The sequence below is a fragment of the Thalassophryne amazonica genome, chromosome 10 (assembly GCF_902500255.1).
Source record: "Thalassophryne amazonica chromosome 10, fThaAma1.1, whole genome shotgun sequence".
NCBI lineage: Eukaryota > Metazoa > Chordata > Actinopteri > Batrachoidiformes > Batrachoididae > Thalassophryne > Thalassophryne amazonica.
In genome coordinates, this window is record NC_047112.1 from 117,834,938 (window position 1) to 117,856,437 (window position 21,500).

Sequence of the window (21,500 nt, forward strand, 5' to 3'; positions counted from 1 at the left end):
CAGCCAGAAGTACAAACGTATTTATTACGGTTTTGATTACGGTGGAATTTGTTTCAGTTTGAACCTACATGGATGTCTCCATCATTAGCCTATTTCTGTCTGGTGCAAATCGCACATGTTGTGAACATAATAGCAGAAAATCAAGATGATATTCCTGCTGCATATTCTACTGACCATATTGAAATTTTATTATGATGTCCCATCAATGTGTAACTTGTGGCCACTTTCTTTGGACATCATTTAACCCATTTTACTTGAATAAGAATCTTGCATAAACATGTTGTTAATGTTGAATATTTTGACGGCCTAGTCTAAAATATGCCCCCACCACCACACCCACACAGCTGTATTACCTCACCTGTACTTCCTCATCACCACCCTCTTATTCCACGGTTAAAATAAATAAATAAAAATAAATGTCTTCCGACACTACAATAATATCAAGGTCAAAAATAAAAATTCTAAATTTATGCCCCACCGGCCATAAAACCCATATGGAAGGGTCATATAGAAATGCACTCAGTCTGTTTTTCCTGTGCATCAGTCACATTTTTTGTACTTGTGATGACGTGAACAAAATGTATCCAATTTTTACTGCAGCTGTGCAAAAAAAAAAACTGATACAAGTAAATATTGCTGTTATTTTCTCACCCTTCATATCACAACTACCCCATTTCAGAAAAATGTTTTTATTGATTTTCAATAGAAATTTAACACACATCAATACACACCACACTAATTACACAGTGGATTGCATCCCGCTGCCTGCACGCACACACAAAAAAGAGAGAGAGAGAAAATTAATCACACTCAACAGTCTTACAAATAAATATAAGCCATCATTGCCTTAGGAATTCCATTAAGGGTGTCCAGACTTCTTCAAATTCTTGCATTGCCCCTAATTACATAGGTTAGCTTTTCTAATGCAACACACCTCGCCATCTCTCTAATCCAGGACTGTGCAGATGATACTTCAGTCTCTCAAGACAGAGCTGCCATCCTCAAGATCTTACACTTGGAGTTGGAGTAAACGTTATTAGGATATATCCCCATAATACAAATTTTTGCTGAGCATGGAACTTGAACACCTGTGATTTTGCTTAGAGTATGGACAACCATTTTCCAAAAAGCCACCAACTTATAGCATTCCCATACACAATGAATTAAAGTACCTTTATCAGTCAGACATTTTGCACGTCTGGGATTGTCGAGATGAAGTGCCTCAATTGTAAATATTTAAAAAGATGTTTTTTAGAAAGTGAGTATTTTGAACACAGCTGGCGTGTCATGGCGTGTCGCCAATATGTCTGAGCGTTGAACCGTATGTCAATAGAGTTTTTAAGGAAGGGATTTTTTTTTTTAGGTTTAAAATCTGCTGAATATAAATACAGATTTAATGACAGTTTAGATATCGATGCCTGTTCAATATGTACCCATGCGGGAGACGTTTGTGTGACAAAATAGAACATAGTGCTGAGCGGCCCAGTAGTACCACTGTAAACTGGGCATTTGTAATCCGCCCCAATCATATGGCATATACAATAAACTGAGTCTGAGTCTAGATTTGCTGATGTTCCAGATGAACCTGCAAAATACGCTGCTAATTTCTTTAAAAAAGGGTTTTGGCAATGGCATTGGAAGTGATTGAAACAGGTATACAACCCCTGGCAAAAATTATGGAATCACCGGCCTCAGAGGATGACCATTCAGTTGTTTAATTTTGTAGAAAAAAAGCAGATCACAGACATGACACAAAACTGAAGTCATTTCAAATGGCAACTTTCTGGCTTTAAGAAACACTATAAGAAATCAGGAAAAAAAAATTGTGGCAGTCAGTAACGGTTACTTTTTTAGACCAAGCAGAGGGGAAAAAATATGGACTCACTCAATTCTGAGGAAAAAATTATGGAATCACCCTGTAAATTTTCATCCCCAAAACTAACACCTGCATTAAATCAGATCTGCTTGTTAGTCTGCATCTAAAAAGGAGTGATCACACAAACAAACAAAGGAGAGGATTATCAAACTCTTAAAAGAGGGTAAATCATCACGCAATGTTGCAAAAGATGTTGGTTGTTCAGTCAGCTGTGTCTAAACTCTGGACCAAATACAAACATGGGAAGGTTGTTAAAGGCAAACATACTGGTAGACCAAGGAAGACATCAAAGTGTCAAGACATAAAACTTAAAGCAATATGTCTCAAAAATCGAAAATGCACAACAAAACAAATGAACGAATGGGAGGAAACTGGAGTCAACGTCTGACAAAACTGTAAGAAACCGCCTAAAGAAAATGGGATTTACATACAGAAAAGCTAAGCGAAAGCCATCGTTAACACCTAAACAGAAAAAAACAAGGTTACAATGGGCTAAGGAAAAGCAATCGTGGACTGTGGATGACTGGATGAAAGTCATATTCGGTGACGAATCTGCATTGGGCAAGGTGATGATGCTGGAACTTTTGTTTGGTGCCGTTCCAATGAGATTTCTAAAGATGACTGCCTGAAGAGAACATGTAAATTTCCACAGTCATTGATATGGGGCTGCATGTCAGGTAAAGGCACTGGGGAGATGGCTGTCATTACATCATCAATAAATGCACAAGTTTATGTTGATATTTTGGACACTTTTCTTATCCCATCAATTGAAAGGATGTTTGGGGATGATGAAATCATTTTTCAAGATGATGATGCATCTTGCAAAAACTGTGAAAACATTCCTTGAAAACATGGCCTGCAAATAGTCCGGATCTTAATCCAATTGAAAATCTTTGGAAGTTGAAGAAAATGGTCCATGACAAGGTTCCAACCTGCAAAGCTGATCTGGCAACAGCAATCAGAGAAAGTTGGAGCCAGATTGATGAAGAGTACTGTTTGTCACTCATTAAGTCAATGCCTCAGAGACTGCAAGCTGTTATAAAAGCCAGAGGTGGTGCAACAAAATATTAGTGATGTGTTGGAGCGTTCTTTTGTTTTTCATGATTCCATAATTTTTTCCTCAGAATTGAGTGATTCCATATTTTTTTCCCTCTGCTTGGTCTAAAAATGTAACCGTTACTGACTGCCACAATTTTTTTTTTTTCCTGATTTCTTAGTGTTTCTTAAAGCCAGAAAGTTGCCATTTGAAATGACTTTAGTTTTGTGTCGTGTCTGTGATCTGCTTTTTTTTTTTACAAAATTAAACAACTGAATGAACATCCTCTGAGGCCAGTGATTCCATAATTTTTGCCAGGGGTTGTAGAAATATGGGCAAGATAGACATCTTCATTAAGTTGATCCGGCCAATTGTTGATATTGGCATGGTTGTCCAGCTTTCAAGAATGTCTCGTACTTCTCTCAAGTCAAGTTAAAGTCAGCTTTATTGTCATATATACTATACATGCGCGACATACAGCACAGCGGGTCATAGTTTGCCTCAACGATTGTTAATTTGGGGAGTAATCTTAATTCTAAGATAGGTAAAGCCCTCCTCTGCATTAAAGAAAGGTGTACTTATAACTGGATTAATTATTTTGTCTTTGTTCAAAAACGGTATAGAGGATTTTGTATTATTAATACAGTATCCATAAAACTGACCAAATTTTTTTAACGTAATACTGTATGGATACTGTTTGATAGGTTTGACAAAAAGAGGATAACATTATCTGCGTACAATGATGTCTTGTGTTCATAGTCTCTGATAGTTATACCTGACAAATTGTCTCAGCTCTAATGGTCATAGCTAAAGGCTCAATGGCCACAATGAATAATAATGGAAAAAGAGGGCAGCCCTGACGGGTTGTCCCCTTATTCAACCTAAAACATAAGGGCAAATACCAATCCACACACGAGTAGATTAACTGTAGGCATATCACAGACAGCCCACGTGCCCCCCCCCCAACTCCGTGTCCCAACTTGAACTTTCAACACTTAACATCCCAGACTAATAGATATGAAGCATAATACGGGGTCTGTTAGAAAAGTATCCGACCTTATTATTTTTTTTTTTTTAAACCATATGGATTTGAATCATGTGTGATTGCATCAGACAAGCTTGAACCTTCATGCGCATGCGTGAGTTTTTTCATGCCTGTCGGTTGCGTCATTCTCCTGTGAGCAGGCTTTGAGGGAGGTGTGGTCCACCCCTCTCGTCTATTTTTTTATTGCAAATAAATGTCTGAACGATTTGGAGCTTTGCTGCATCAATTTTTTTCCAGAAACTGTGAGAGACCTCCAGGAGGACACCGTTCGAAAAATTAATATGGCTTTCAGGGACGATTTTATGGGGATTAAACAGATTACTTTCCTTAAAAACTTACCTTTTTGCTAAAGCTTATAGTTAGGGCTGGATCAGGTGACCCTGAACCATCCCTTAGTTATGCTGCTATAGACGTAGACTGCTGGGGGGTTCCCATGATGCACTGTTTCTTTGTTTTTGCTCTGTATGCACCACTCTGCATTTAATCATTAGTGATTGATCTCTGCTCCCCTCCACAGCATGTCTTTTTCCTGGTTCTCTCCCTCAGCCCCAACCAGTCCCAGCAGAAGACTGCCCCTCCCTGAGCCTGGTTCTGCTGGAGGTTTCTTCCTGTTAAAAGGGAGTTTTTCCTTCCCACTGTAGCCAAGTGCTTGCTCACAGGGGGTCGTTTTGACCGTTGGGGTTTTACATAATTATTGTATGGCCTTGCCTTACAATATAAAGCGCCTTGGGGCAACTGTTTGTTGTGATTTGGCGCTATATAAAAATAAAATTGATTGATTGATTGAATTGATTATGGGGTGTTACTGCCGCTTTAAGGACGGCCCACAACTGCCCCCATCGACAGGCTGACAGCCCGCTGGAACAACCAGATCATTTCCAACGTGAAAGCTTTGTTGATCCGGGACCTCGTCTGACTTTCACAAAAAGACAGAAGATGTAGACATCACCACTTTTTCTGGCACATTCCACTGTTACAGGAGTTTTTTTTTCATGGAAAGAAAAGCGGAGGGACGCGCCACGGCTCCGTTCATTACGTGGGACAAAACCACCTCGGTGTTGGTCTCTCAGGACAGCTTTCAGGTGGATTTCAGACGGATTGCGGTTGCTTTCCAGTCATGTGCGCTGTAACTAGGTTTAAGGATATGATTCCTTCTTTGTTCTCTAATGCCATATACCAACACAGTGCAGAGTAGCTACCTAAACTCTGTGAGATAGAGTATCTCGTCAATAGTTTTACATCCTCATTGAAGACAACTTTGGATGCTGTAGCTCCTCTGAAAAAGAGAGCTTTAAATCAGAAGTGCCTGACTCCGTGGTATAACTCACAAACTCGCAGCTTAAAGCAGATAACCCGTACGTTGGAGAGGAAATGGCGTCTCACTAATTTAGAAGCTCTTCAATTAGCCTGGAAAAAGAGTCTGTTGCTCTATAAAAAGCCCTCCGTAAAGCTAGGACATCTTACTACTCATCACTAATTGAAGAAAATAAGAACAACCCCAGTTTTCTTTTCAGCACTGTAGCCAGGCTGACAAAGAGTCAGAGCTCTATTGAGCCGAGTATTCCTTTAACTTTAACTAGTAATGACTTCATTACTTTCTTTACTAATAAAATTTTAACTATTAGAGAAAAAAATTACTCATAACCATCCCAAAGACGTATCGTTATCTTTGGCTGCTTTCAGTGATGCCGGTATTTGGTTAGACTCTTTCTCTCTGATTGTTCTGTCTGAGTTATTTTCAAAAAGCCATCACTTGACCCAGCTATCTTAGCTAATTATAGGCCAATCTCCAACCTTCCTTTTCTCTCAAAAATTCTTGAAAGGGTAGTTGTAAAACAGCTAACTGATCATCTGCAGAGGAATGGTCTATTTGAAGAGTTTCAGTCAGGTTTTAGAATTCATCATAGTACAGAAACAGCATTAGTGAAGGTTACAAATGATCTTCTTATGACCTCAGACAGTGGACTCATCTCTGTGCTTGTTCTGTTAGACCTCAGTGCTGCTTTTGATACTGTTGACCATAAAATTTTATTAGAGATTAGAGCATGCCATAGGTATTAAAGGCACTGCGCTGCGGTGGTTTGAATTATATTTATCTAATAGATTACAATTTGTTCATGTAAATGGGGAATCTTCTTCACAGACTAAGGTTAATTATGGAGTTCCACAAGGTTCTGTGCTAGGACCAATTTTATTCACTTTATACATGCTTCCCTTAGGCAGTATTATTAGACGGCATTGCTTAAATTTTCATTGTTACGCAGATCAATCAACCCTTTTCTTATATAGCGCCAAATCACAACAAACAGTTGCCCCAAGGCGCTCCATATTGTAAGGCAAGGCCATACAATAATTATGAAAAACCCCAACGGTCAAAACGACCCCCTATGAGCAAGCACTTGGCCACAGTGGGAAGGAAAAACTCCCTTTTAACAGGAAGAAACCTCCAGCAGAACCAGGCTCAGGGAGGGGCAGTCTTCTGCTGAGACTGGTTGGGGCTGAGGGAAAGAACCAGGAAAAAGACATGCCGAGAAGGGGGGCAGAGATCGATCACTAATGATTAAATGCAGAGTGATGCATACGGAGCAAAAAGAGAAAGAAACAGTGCATCATGGGAACCCCCCCCACAGTCTACGTCTAAAGCAACATAACCAAGGGATGGTCCAGGGTCACCCGATCCAGCCCTAACTATAAGCCTTAGCGAAACGGAAAGTTTTAAGCCTAATCTTAAAAGTAGAGAGGGTATCTGTCTCCCTGATCTGAATTGGGAGCTGGTTCCACAGGAGAGGAGCCTGAAAGCTGAAGGCTCTGCCTCCCATTCTACTCTTGCAAACCCTACGAACTACAAGTAAGCCCGCAGTCTGAGAGCGAAGCGCTCTAATGGGGTAATATGGTACTACGAGGTCCCTAAGATAAGATGGGACCTGATTATTCAAAACCTTATAAGTAAGAAGAAGAATTTTAAATTCTATTCTAGAATTAACAGGAAGCCAATGAAGAGAGGCCAACACGGGTGAGATATGCTCTCTCCTGCTAGTCCCCGTCAGTACTCTAGCTGCAGCATTCTGAACCAACTGAAGGCTTTTTAGGGAACTTTTAGGACAACCTGATAATAATGAATTACAATAGTCCAGCCTAGAGGAAATAAATGCATGAATTAGTTTTTCAGCATCACTCTGAGACAAGACCTTTCTGATTTTAGAGATATTGCGTAAATGCAAAAAGGCAGTCCTACATATTTGTTTAATATGCGCTTTGAATGACATATCCTGATCAAAAATGACTCCAAGATTTCTCACAGTATTACTAGAGATCAGGGAAATGCCATCCAGAGTAACGATCTGGTTAGACACCATGCTTCTAAGATTTGTGGGGCCAAGTACAATAACTTCAGTTTTATCTGAGTTTAAAAGCAGGAAATTAGAGGTCATCCATGTCTTTATGTCTGTAAGACAATCCTGCAGTTTAGCTAATTGGTGTGTATCCTCTGGCTTCATGGATAGATAAAGCTGGGTATCATCTGCGTAACAATGAAAGTTTAAGCAATACCGTCTAATAATACTGCCTAAGGGAAGCATGTATAAAGTGAATAAAATTGGTCCTAGCACAGAACCTTGTGGAACTCCACAATTAACTTTAGTCTGTGAAGAAGATTCCCCATTTACATGAACAAACTGTAATCTATTAGACAAATATGATTCAAACCACCGCAGCGCAGTGCCTTTAATACCTATGACATGCTCTAATCTCTGTAATAACATTTTATGGTCAACAGTATCAAAAGCAGCACTGAGGTCTAACAGAACAAGCACAGAGATGAGTCCACTGTCCGAGGCCATAAGAAGATCATTTGTAACCTTCACTAATGCTGTTTCTGTACTATGATGAATTCTAAAACCTGACTGAAACTCTTCAAATAGACCATTCCTCTGCAGATGATCAGTTAGCTGTTTTACAACTACCCTTTCAAGAATTTTTGAGAGAAAAGGAAGGTTGGAGATTGGCCTATAATTAGCTAAGATAGCTGGGTCAAGTGATGGCTTTTTAAGTAATGGTTTAATTACTGCCACCTTAAAAGCCTGTGGTACATAGCCAACTAACAAAGATAGATTGATCATATTTAAGATCGAAGCATTAAATAATGGTAGGGCTTCCTTGAGCAGCCTGGTAGGAATGGGGTCTAATAAACATGTTGATGGTTTGGATGAAGTAACTAATGAAAATAACTCAGACAGAACAATCGGAGAGAAAGAGTCTAACCAAATACCGGCATCACTGAAAGCAGCCAAAGATAACGATACGTCTTTGGGATGGTTATGAGTAATTTTTTCTCTAATAGTTAAAATTTTGTTAGCAAAGAAAGTCATGAACTCATTACTAGTTAAAGTTAATACTCAGCTCAATAGAGCTCTGACTCTTTGTCAGCCTGGCTACAGTGCTGAAAAGAAACCTGGGGTTATTGTTATTTTCTTCAATTAGTGATGAGTAGAAAGATGTCCTAGCTTTACGGAGGGCTTTTTTATAGAGCAACAGACTCTTTTTCCAGGCTAAGTGAAGATCTTCTAAATTAGTGAGACGCCATTTCCTCTCCAACTTACTGGTTATCTGCTTTAAGCTACAAGTTTGTGAGTTATACCACGGAGTCAGACACTTCTGATTTAAAGCTCTCTTTTTCAGAGGAGCTACAGCATCCAAAGTTGTCTTCAATGAGGATGTAAAACTATTGACGAGATACTCTATCTCCCTTACAGAGTTTAGGTAGCTACTCTGCACTGTGTTGTTATATGGCATTAGAGAACATAAAGAAGGAATCATATCCTTAAACCTAGTTACAGCGCTTTCTGAAAGACTTCTAGTGTAATGAAACTTATTCCCTACTGCTGGGTAGTCCATCAGAGTAAATGTAAATGTTAAGAAATGATCAGACAGAAGGGAGTTTTCAGGGAATACTGTTAAGTCTTCTATTTCCATACCATAAGTCAGAACAAGATCTAAGATATGATTAAAGTGGTGGGTGGACTCATTTACTTTTTGAGCAAAGCCAATAGAGTCTAATAATAGATTAAATGCAGTGTTGAGGCTGTCATTCTCAGCATCTGTGTGGATGTTAAAATCGCCCACTATAATTATCTTATCTGAGCTAAGCACTAAGTCAGACAAAAGGTCTGAAAATTCACAGAGAAACTCACAGTAACGACCAGGTGGACGATAGATAATAACAAATAAAACTGTTTTTTGGGACTTCCAATTTGGATGGACAAGACTAAGAGACAAGCTTTCAAATGAATTAAAGCTCTGTCTGGGTTTTTGATTAATTAATAAGCTGGAATGGAAGATTGCTGCTAATCCTCCGCCCCGGCCCGTGCTACGAGCATTCTGACAGTTAGTGTGACTCGGGGGTGTTGACTCATTTAAACTAACATATTCATCCTGCTGTAACCAGGTTTCTGTTAGGCAGAATAAATCAATACGTTGATCAATTATTATATCATTTACCAACAGGGACTTAGAAGAGAGAGACCTAATGTTTAATAGACCACATTTAACTGTTTTAGTCTGTGGTGCAATTGAAGGTGCTATATTATTTTTTCTTTTTGAATTTTTATGCTTAAATAGATTTTTGCTGGTTATTGGTGGTCTGGGAGCAGGCACCGTCTCTACGGGGATGGGGTAATGAGGGGATGGCAGGGGGAGAGAAGCTGCAGAGAGGTGTATAAGACCACAGCTCTGCCTCCTGGTCCCAACGCTAGACAGTCACAGTTTGGAGGATCCAAAAAAATTGGCCAGATTTCTAGAAATGAGAGCTGCTCCCTCTAAAGTGGGATGGATGCCGTCTCTCCTAACAAGACCAGGTTTTCCCCAGAAGCTTTGCCAATTATCAATGAAGCCCACCTCATTTTTTGGACACCACTCAGACAACCAGCAATTCAAGGAGAACATGCGGCTAAACATGTCACTCCCGGTCTGATTGGGGAGGGGCCCAGAGAAAACAACAGAGTCCGACATTGTTTTTGCAAAGTTACACACCGATTTAATGTTAATTTTAGTGACCTCCGATTGGCGTAACCGAGTGTCATTACTGCCGACGTGAATTACAATCTTACCAAATTTACGCTTAGCCTTAGCCAGCAATTTCAAATGTCCTTCGATGTCGCCTGCTCTGGCCCCCGGAAGACAATTGACAATGGTTGCTGGTGTCGCTAACTTCACATTTCTCAAAACAGAGTCGCCAATAACCAGAGTTTGATCCTCGGCGAGTGTATCGTCGAGTGGGGAAAAACGGTTAGAGATGTGAACGGGTTGACGGTGTACACGGGGCTTCTGGTTAGGGCTACGCTTCCTCCTCACAGTCACCCAGTCAGCCTGCTTTCCTGACTGCCCGGGATCTGCCAGGGGGGAACTAACGGCGGCTAAGCTACCTTGGTCCGCACCGACTACAGGGGCCTGGCTAGCTGTAGAATTTTCCACGGTGCGGAGCCGAGCCTCCAATTCGCCCAGCCTGGCCTCCAAAGCTACGAATAAGCTGCACTTATTACAAGTACCGTTACTGCTAAAGGAGGCCGAGGAATAACTAAACATTTCACACCCAGAGCAGAAAAGTACGGGAGAGACAGGAGAAGCCGCCATGCTAAATCGGCTAAGAGCTAGTAGCTGCGCTAAGCTAGCGGATTCCTAAAAACACACAAAGTAAATAATGTGCAAATAATCCAGAGGTGATTCAGCAGAAGGAGTGCACCAAACAGGCCATGAAGCAGCACAGGCAATGCACGACAACAGCGAACGCACAACAACGGTGCTAAAATAAAATAAAAATAATAAAAAAAAATAAAAACGAAAGCGTTAGCAAGCTAGTTAGCTTGCCAACGCTAATGAAAGTTAGCTGATAAAAGTGCTCCGTCGCGATGTTTCGACCGTTAGAGGTCTTCCTTAGGCGTTGGAGCACAGTAAAAAAGTTAAAAAAAAAAAAGTAAAAAGGTAAAAAAGTCTTGAAAAAGACTTAGTTCAAGTCCAAAGCAGCAGGTAGCAGTCTCTGTGTAAACAGTCCCAACAGAGAGCCAAAATGTTGTAGATGATACCCAGCTTTATCTTTCCATGAAGCCAGAGGACACACACCAATTAGCTAAACTGCAGGATTGTCTTACAGACATAAAGACATGGATGACCTCTAATTTCCTGCTTTTAAACTCAGATAAAACTGAAGTTATTGTACTTGGCCCCACAAATCTTAGAAACATGGTGTCTAACCAGATCCTTACTCTGGATGGCATTACCCTGACCTCTAGTAATACTGTGAGAAATCTTGGAGTCATTTTTGATCAGGATATGTCATTCAATGCGCATATTAAACAAATATGTAGGACTGCTTTTTTGTTTTTATGCAATATCTCTAAAATTAGAAAGGTCTTGTCTCAGAGTGACACTGAAAAACTAATTCATGCATTTATTTCCTCTAGGCTGGACTATTGTAATTCATTATTATCAGGTTGTCCTAAAAGTTCCCTAAAAAGCCTTCAGTTAATTCAAAATGCTGCAGCTAGAGTACTAACGGGGACTAGAAGGAGAGAGCATATCTCACCCATATTGGCTTCCTGTTAATTCTAGAATAGTATTTAATATTCTTCTTCTTACTTATAAGGTTTTGAATAATCAGGTCCCATCTTATCTTAGGGACCTCATAGTACCATATCACCCCAATAGAGCGCTTCGCTCTCAGACTGCAGGCTTACTTGTAGTTCCTAGGGTTTGTAAGAGTAGAATGGGAGGCAGAGCCTTCAGCTTTCAGGCTCCTCTCCTGTGGAACCAGCTTTCAATTCAGATCAGGGAGACAGACACCCTCTCTACTTTTAAGATTAGGCTTAAAACTTTCCTTTTTGCTAAAGCTTATAGTTGGGGCTGGATCAGGTGACCCTGAACCATCCCTTAGTTATGCTACTATAGACTTAGACTGCTGGGGGGTTCCCATGATGCACTGAGTGTTTCTTTCTCTTTTTGCTCTGTATGCACCACTCTGCATTTAATCATTAGTGATTGATCTCTGCTCTCTTGTTCTCTTACGTAATTATTGTATGGCCTTGCCTTACAATATAAAGCGCCTTGGGGCAACTGTTTGTTGTGATTTGGCGCTATATAAATAAAATTGATTGATTGATTGATGTGAATATCCAATTGTGATTGTGCATGAGCTGGACATGCCAGAACATGTCCCGTGAGGCTTCATCACGGTGTTGCTTTGCGCCGAGCGGCTGCACTGCAACGCGCGGTGGAGCAGCTTCTTTCCATGACAAAAACTCCTGCAACAGTGAAATATGCTGTTCATTTTTAAACTGGACGCTGTCTTGATCCAGTATGTCATCTGACTAGCACAGGAATTGTGAAAAGACGTGGACATCAGCACTTTTTCCGGCACATTTCACCGTTACAGGAGTTTTTTTCATGGAAAGAAAAGCAGAGGGACGCGCCACGGAGCCGTTCATTACGCGGAACAAAACCACCTCGGTGTTGGTCTCTCAGGACAGCTTTCAGGTGGATTTCAGACGGATTCCGGTTTCTTTCCAGTTGTGTGAATATCCGATTGTGATTGTGCATGAGCTGGACATGCCAGAACATGTCCCGTGAGGTTTCATCACGGTGTTGCTTTGCGCCAAGCGGCTGCACCGCGACGCGCGGAACTCCTCCGCACGTCTGTCTTAATGTGCCATGAAAAAATCTTATACTAGTGCACCAATTGTATCGTCCATATCAGTCCTGCTGTAATTACCTATACTCCTTGGTTGTTTACAGTTTTAGGGGTTTGTGAGGAAGTTCTCAGCTTCTTCTGGTGTGGAGAACAATACTATTTTCCCATTGTACAGAGCCCTCATCCTGCAAGGGTGCAGGGTAAATACCCGAAAAGATCCAGCTTCAGTGAACTTTTCCTCACTGCATTGAATGGGCCCCGTGCCTTCATGGTTTCCACTGATAAATCTTGAGCAAAGAAGATCTTGTGACCATCGTGAGTGAGCGAGCGTTGTTTGGATGTGTTGAAGACAACCTTGCGGTCTTGGTATCGTAGGAAACGGATGATTACAGCTCTGCTCTGATCCTGTCTTGGTCGCGCTAAAGCACGATGCGCTTTTTCCAATGTGAACAATCTATCAGCGTCGAGCCCTAGCCATATCGGTAGCATGCACTGGATGTAGTCAGTCATGGGCTGGTTCTTTTCAGCATTTTTGGGGAGCCCCACCAGCCTTAGATTCTTCCTTCGGGCAGAGTTTTCCATCTTACACTCCAAGTACGCGATGCGTTTTGCGGCGGCAGACTGCTGCGTGTTCAAACTCTCAAGGCCATCTGCCACGACTCCTGTGTGGCCTTCAGGCTCTGTGAGCTGCTTAGCATTAGCGGTGATATCTTGTTGAAGATCGGCAAAACTCATTTTTCACAGCATCACCGGAGCCGTTCATCTCGGCTATGCGTCTCTCCACATTATCAAGTTATGTCCCAAAGCCATCAGAAGTACTTATCTTGGTGTTAAGTTGACCCGCAAGCCATGTTCATTATTAGCATCACTTGCTGCTGCTGTCGTTGTAGTTTTAGGTTTCTGTGAACCATGAGCTCTGGAGCTGCTTTCACAGTCTTTAAGTGTCCTTTGTTTAGACATATTGTAGAACTAATTAGAAGCGTTAAGAACTAGGACTTAATAAACTTTTAGCAGAGTTGCAAGGAGCGTCCACTGTAAGCTGCCATCTTGTTCTGCGGCTCCACAGCGCCCCACAACTACCTCATTTAAAGTTTCTTTAAATCCCTGTAATCATTACAACCTCCACTTCATTAGATGTTGCTTCAAGAAAGGTTTTACTACAAGCTGTCAATAATTTACACTTATAAAAGTTCTGTAACATTTTACTTCTGCAAAGCATAAGCCCACTGTGGCTTCTCCCCACTCAGGCAACATCATGATGTTTGGATAGCACTGTTTGAAGTGAAACTCCAAATCAGGAAAAGATGAGACAATATGGAAAATACAAATGATTAATTAAAAATCAATAACTTTGAGTTCTTTCAGACAATATGAACCCAAGATACTTGTATCATGGAAGCAGGTATTCCTTTGGAGGTATAAATTGGAAGCTGTCTGGACAGGTTCTTCCACCAAACCTGCCCAGATAATCTTCAGCTCATTTAGTTCTACCAGGTCTGTTCTGTGGCTTACCTCACCAACTTACCCGACTCATTGGGGTTTTTAAATTAAGGGTGGGTTTATCTGCATGGTACTGTACATGTTGGCCACACAGTCACAATGATCAATAATGAGTACTATGACTATTAAATGGTAAATGAACTGCATTTATACAGCGCTTTCCTTCTGCATCTGTATTAACTGTTTAAAAAGCTGATTCTGATGATCTTTTCTCCTTTCTCCTTAGTACTCGAACAGCTGCTGCCTCTGCTTCATGGAAATGTCAATGGCAGTAAAGTGATCATTGCAGAGTTCCAGGAGTTCTGTCGCCAGGAGGCCATATGGTCATCACCTGGTCATTCCCATTCTCAAAACTCTAAAGAAAATATTCCCTCCAGGTAACGGCAGTTTCTGATGAGACATTTCTGTCTGTGGTTCTTTGTCTTTATAAATATCTCAGTACAACATGTTCCCCCAATCTCAGTTCTCTTTTGTACCCCTTCCCCTTGGCCCTACCCCTCTAAAACAAGGGGTAAGGTGAAGGGGTATGCCTCTAGCCCTGTGAACTGAGAGACAACTGCCCGTGTCAAACTGCCCTCTTCACTTGTTGCAGTCGCCTGTTTGCTCTTTATATTTTCTCATCTTTCTGTGTAAATGCAAAGAAATAGAAGTCACAAATTCCTTTGACGCATGGCTAGCATGTCATGTTAATTAATTTAATTAATTTGTAATTTATAATAACAATTTATAGTATTAATAATTAGTAATTAATGTTAATAATACTACTAATAATTAATCAATAATAGTAATTAATGTTTGATTAATCATTAATTGGTTGATTAGTAATTAGTAATTAAAATAAATAAACTCTTGAAATATATCAGTCTGTGTGCAATGAATGTATACATTATACAAGTTTCACTTTTTGAATGGAATGACTGAAATAAATCCACTTTTTCATGATATTCTAATTATATGACCAGCACTTGTATGTATGTTCTGGGCTGCATCTAGTTCTGTTAACCTGATATTTCTTTTTCAAATTCTCCCATTTTTTTGCTTCCAGCCCTATTTCCTTTAGAAGTGTCCTTGACAAAAATAATAAGTCTATTAGGATGTCAGGTTATGTGTTACACATATACGTGTGTGTATATTTTCCAACTTATTCCCAATGATGAAACTTTTTTCTGCCTCATTTTCTTATTAGTAGTCGAGTGTGTTCAGGGCTCCTGTTTGTTTACTAAATACACACGTCTTACAGACCTTGAAATCCAACAGCAGGGGGCGCTATTATCCAAAGATTTATGAACATACAAATTAACCTGATTATCGTTGATCATGATTTTCTCCATTGTGAGACATAAGTGTCTTATCGTAGCGTTCATGTGTATGTGCATTATAACGCCTCAGAGCACGAGCGAAGTTATGATATTCTTCAGAACGGCAATATACACAACATGCATCCAGCAGCATACACGCTGCTGTCATAGACAACTGCCTGTAAAGTTTTTGTTCGTTATAACTTTCTAAACAGCGTAATTTGTAATGAAAGCTCTTTAATTTGTGCGGCTTTCGGCGGCATGTTTGGTTTTTTGGAGACAGCAGTAAGCTCCTCCAACCCCTCCAAACGGAATCTGCATCCAGATTCACTCTGTTCGGAGGGGTTTGAAGCCCTCTGCCTACCCCTCCGCCTCGCTCCAAAAAGAGAATTGAGGGAGGGGAAGCGGTAAGGGGAAGGGCTGAGAGGTAGAATTGAGATTCAGCCGTTGTCTTTGTGTTTCAGCCTTATTCTCAGCAGTAAGTAAGTAAGGACGTCTGTCTTTGTCCAAATGCTGTCGTTTCTGCTCTCCGGATTTAATTTGGAATTGGTTCAGCCAGTCATGATTGTATTTGTCTGTCCACCTGTTTGTTTTTTGACGTTAGTTATCTTGGGGGGTGTGAAGGTACAGACTGGCCTGGCCAAGTAAACAAAACTGTTTTGGGGGAAAGTAATAAGATCCTAATTATATACACGTCTGTTGTCAAAATAAGCACCTGTGAATCATTCTACATGGGTCACACAGTGAGCTTTGTCAGTTAAAAAATCTGCATATATTGAGGTATTGTTGGGCACCAAAACCCAGTTTCCCAACCATCATTATGAACCAGAACACAGATTTCAATGACTCATTTAATTTCCACTTGGTTTGTGAGTACACATGAGCACTGAGAACGCAGAGGAAACTAAGGCCAGACATTTTTTATTATTTGTTTTACGGACATTTCCAATCAAAATTTTGTATCGGGATTCAGAATAAAAATAAATTTAAATTTCTCCTGTGTTTGTGCACAGGTATTTCGCAAATTCAAAATTCCTCAAAATAGGAAAAAAATGTCTTCAACAACAACAACAGAGGTCAAAGTTGCAGAAGAGACCTTCATCTGGTCCCGAGAATCCAGCAGAACATCACCTGCGTCTAAATAAAAGGCTCTTTAAACAGCAACTATTTTGTTTTTTTAAAAGCTTTTTCATGGACTTCCGGTCTTGCTGGCCAAGATGGAGGCAGCATAAACTCGTGTCTCCGCTCTCCTTTTCTAATAATACAAGTTTCTCGGCATAGTAAGGTGAAATATCAGCTGTCTCAATACGTAACACGATAACTATGCCATCCAGGTCGAAACCTAGGAGCATTGCCTCTGCGATGAGCACGAAATAAGTGAAATGCCCGAGGACGAGCGCAGCAGTATCTCGGAGGCGGAAGCTAACAGGGCTAGCGAAGCTGGAGATGCTAGCCTGGAGTCAATTCTCCGAGAATTACGCCAATCCCGCCGAGAAAACAGCACACACTTTAAAGAATTGAGAGCTGACGTGACGGAGATAAACACGAGGATAAATGAGGTAGAGTCACGAGTGGAGGCGGTGGAGGAGCGGACTATGCTAATTGAAGATGCTATGGCATAGCTAATAAAACAACAGCAAAAGCTAGCGGCTAAAGCAATTGACTTAGAGGGCAGATCAAGACGCTCCTCGATCCGCATCTACGGAGTGCCAGAGGAGGAAGAGAACGGATTGCGGTCAGTGTCCGATTTTGTGGATGGTTTACTTAAACGGGCTCTGGACACTCTTCAGCCTCTTGATCTCAATATAGAGAGGGCACATCACTCACTCGGACCTAAGGCTCCCCCCCGCTCTATAGTGGTCAAGTTCTCAAGCTACAGGACCAAGGAAGAAGTGCTGCGGCTAACCTGGCAGAAGAAGGGCTTCACTTACAAAGAGAAGAGGATCTCTGTGGACCACGACTACACCACTGAGGTTCTAAAACGCAGACGTGAGTACAATGAAGTAAAAAAGGTGCTTCGAGAAAAGTCCATTCGCTTCCAGACTCCCTACCCAGCTAGACTAAGAGTGTTTTTTGAGGGAGAGACCTGCCTTTATAACTCTGCAGAGGAAGCAACCAAAGATATGGTGAAAAGGGGTTTCCCTGTATCAATCATCCAGGCTTCCACTACAGCTCTGGATAAAATTATGGCTACTATGTGGCAGAAGGTAAAGGCAAGGGAGCCAGAGAAGGGATATGATGGATCTGTGAAGGAAGGATTTAAGAAGAAACTTGCTGTCTTTCGTAAGCAATAATAACACCTGACGAGGAGCCAGTGTTGACACTTGGGAGAAGGTTGTTCTTCAAGCTGGGACTATAAATGATGACGAGGACAGTAAAGGAGATGGAGAGGATGGGACGACATGAGCATGCTGCACCCTGGGGGCCCCCTACCACCTGGACTGGAGAGGACTGGGTCCTGCCCCCCCGCAGCCACCTACCACTTACCATCTGGACTTTCTAAGGGTCATAAAGAAGACCCCTGCCTTGGAAGTCAAGTTGGGGTTTGTACAAATCGCTTCGGTTGAAGTGACTGTTCCATTGTTATCTGTTTTGGTTCTTTATGTTTTCACAGAAGCTGAGTTCATAAATGTGAATGCAAAGGTTAAAAGGTGTTTAAAGGGGGGGGGGACTAAATGGTTAATAACTCATCTTTGAGGATTATTTCTTATAATGTCAAGGGTCTCACAAATCCAGTTAGAAGGGCAAAAATGTTAACTAAAATGAAGAGAGAGTGGGTGAAATTATTTTTCTACAGGAGACCCACCTGACCAATGATGAACATTTAAAGTTAAAACGACAAGGCTACAATAAAGTTTATTATGCATCTTATGATTCTGGACATAGGAGGGGAGTAGCAATTTTGATTTCAGCAGGGGTGGTTTTTGAAATATCTGAAATATATGATCAGAATGGGAGGTATATAATGATCATTGATCGGTTAGATGGAGCAGAGGTTACACTTTTCAATGTGTATGCCCCCCGGGCTCAAACTGGATGTTCTATAAACATGTTATTGACCTAATGATAACAAAGGCAGAAGGTATACTGGTCTGCGGCAGTGATTTTTATCTGAGATTGGACCCCAAGGACTCCTCTAGCCTGGCAGCTGGGTCTGTCAATATACAAAATAAACGAATGAGTAAAGTGATGTGAGTTTGGTATAAGTGATACATGGAGAGAACTTAACCCCACAGGGATGGACTACTCTTTCTATTCAAATGTTCATAGAACATATTCCAGAATCGATTACTTTTTTGTTCTAAATAGAGACATTGAGAGAGTGACATCATGCATATTGGGATCGATAGACCTTTCAGACCACTGTCCGGTATATCTGAATCTAAAATTGGGCGTCAAAAAATCTACCTCGTGGAGATTAAATACCAGTGTACTTAAGGGACAGATTAGAGAAGAACTAGAAAAGGAAATTCAAACCTACTTAACTGATAACGATAATGGAGAAGTGTCACCAATGATTCTGTGGGATGCATGCAAAGCAGTCCTCCGAGGAAAGATGATAGCTAAAACATCATTACTTAATAAACTAAGAAAAGAGAAGCTACATGTTTTAACAAAAGAATTAGAACAACTCGAAAAAATAATAAAAACAAAATAGATGATGAGACAATTAAAAAAAATTAAGGTAACAAAAAACCAAATTGACAATTTACTTAATGTAGACGTGCAGAAAAAAATGATGTTTCTGAAACTCAAATATCAGAAAGTAGGACCTAGATCAACCAAATTACTTGCATACAAATTGAGAAAACAGCAGGTGGAAAGGGACATTTATAAAATTAAGGATCCAGTTTCTAAACAAATAAAATATAAGATGCAGGAAATAAAAAACTGTTTTCAGACCTACTATAAAAATCTGTACTCTTCCCAATCCCAGTCGGTCCATAACTTTTCAGAGACCATTCTTAAAACACTAAATCTGCCAAAAGTTACAGAAAATCAAAATAGGGCTCTGTCTGCAGAGATAACTAAGGAGGAGTTAAAGAGAGCAATACAAGGTCTTAAATAAGTGCCCCGGCGCAGATGGTTACCCTGGAGAGTGGTATCAGCTTTATTCAAAAGTTCTGTCACCGGTCTTGCTGAGAGCTTTTAACTGGGTTTTAAAGTATGGTGAAATACCTCCCTCTTGGAATGAAACACTCATAACAATGATTCCCAAAGAGGGTAAAGATAAATTAGATTGTGCCAATTTTAGACCAGTTAGTTTATTAAATCAAGATTATAAAATGTTCACTTCAATTTTGGCTAGAAGATTGGAAATAATATTACCAGAAATTATTCATTTGGACCAGACGGGCTTTATAAAAGAGAGGAAAACGCGAGACAATATTCGCAGGACTTTACATGTTGTCCACCATATACTTGCCCAGGATGAACAGGCAGTAATACTGGGATTAGATGCGCAGAAGGCGTTTGATTCAGTAGAATGGGGTTTTTTGTTGGAGGTTTTGTCAGTATTTAATTTTAGTGATACATTTATGAAAACGGTGAATGTCCTGTATCAGAACTCTACAGCCAGAATTAAAATTAATGAAGGTCTTTCAGACTCATTTAGAATACGAGGGTGCAGGCAGGGGTGCCCGATCTCCCCACTACTGTTTGCATTATTTATTGAACCATTGAGCCAATGAGAATCACAATATTAGAGGAATTGTAATTAATCAGGAAATTCACAAAATAACCCTCTTCGCAGATGTGTTATTGTACTTAAAAGACCCCAACGACTCTCTTCCTGAACTTCATCAAATATTGAAAATGTATGGAAAATTTTCAGGCTACAAGATCAATTCTTCCAAATCCCAAGTTCTATCATTTAACTATAGACCAAATCATCTTTGTCGAACTTTGAGATCAGTTGGGAAGCGGAGGAATTGGAATACGTGGGAATCCCAATACTCAAAAAAACACATTCAATAGCTGCTCATAATTATGGATCCTTGTTGAGAGCTCTGAAAACAGATATATCTAGATGGAATCTGATACCCTTCTTAGGCTTAGCACAAAGAATTGAAACTGTTAAAATGAATGCGTTGCCGAGGTTTTTATACCTGTTCCAATCTATACCATCAGAACTCCCAATTAGTACATTTCAAGAAATTGACAAAATTATATCATGCTTCATCTGGCAAGGGAAAAAACTAAGACACTGCAGTTGGCAAGAGGAAATGAAGGACTCTCACTTCCAAATTTTCAAAACTATTTCCGAGCAGCTCAGATAAGCCCTCTAATCAACCTGTGTGATTAGAGGGCTTTTTCATAATTATTGTATGGCCTTGCCTTGGGGCAACTGTTTGTTGTGATTTGGCGCTATATAAGAAAAAAGTTGATTGATTGGTTGATTGATTCTCAATATAAGGCAAGGTGGAAAAAGATTGAATGTAGTATACCTTGGAATATTCCTCTACCTGCTCTGATAGGTAATGCCTCTGGTAAAAAAAAAAAAAAAAAAAAAGATTTTAAATTGAACAACCCTTGGACTGATGCATCATTGAATGTTTGGTTTAATCTTATTAAAGAGTATAAGGACCCATGCCTGCCATTTACATGGATAGCTCATGATCCTAATTTTATACCTAATGTCACAAATGATACTTTCAAACGCTGGGCAAGTAAAGGTCTTACAATTTATGATGACCTGAGAGACAAAAAAGGAAATCTAAAAACCTTCCAAAACATTAGAACTATGTACAACTTGGATAATAAGGACTCTTATGGATTTCTCCAAGTTAGACATTATTTGGGAAACACAAAGGGAACACAAACTAAAATGCCCTCTGAAATAATTAAAACGTTTATAAAGGCATATAGAGATGAACCAAGAACAAAAGTCATCTCTAACTTATATAATGCTGTTCAGAATAGTGGCGGGCATGGGACACAATATATAAAGGAGAAAGGGAGGATTTGTGTTGCAGATGGAGGAATGGGAGGACATCCTGGCAAACAATGTGAAGTGTACATCATCCATTACTTGGAGGGAATTTGTATGGAAAAATACGATACGTTTT

General features: G+C 40.3%; 1 protein-coding gene across 1 annotated transcript in view; it reads left to right on the forward strand.

The window, feature by feature from the left end:
• chaf1a (chromatin assembly factor 1, subunit A (p150)) overlaps window positions 1-21,500 on the forward strand; it is a 115,904-nt gene that overhangs the window by 72,525 nt on the left and 21,879 nt on the right. The window contains 1 exon segment of the mRNA XM_034180758.1: window positions 14,361-14,511. Within this exon segment, the coding sequence (XP_034036649.1) occupies window positions 14,361-14,511 (151 nt within the window).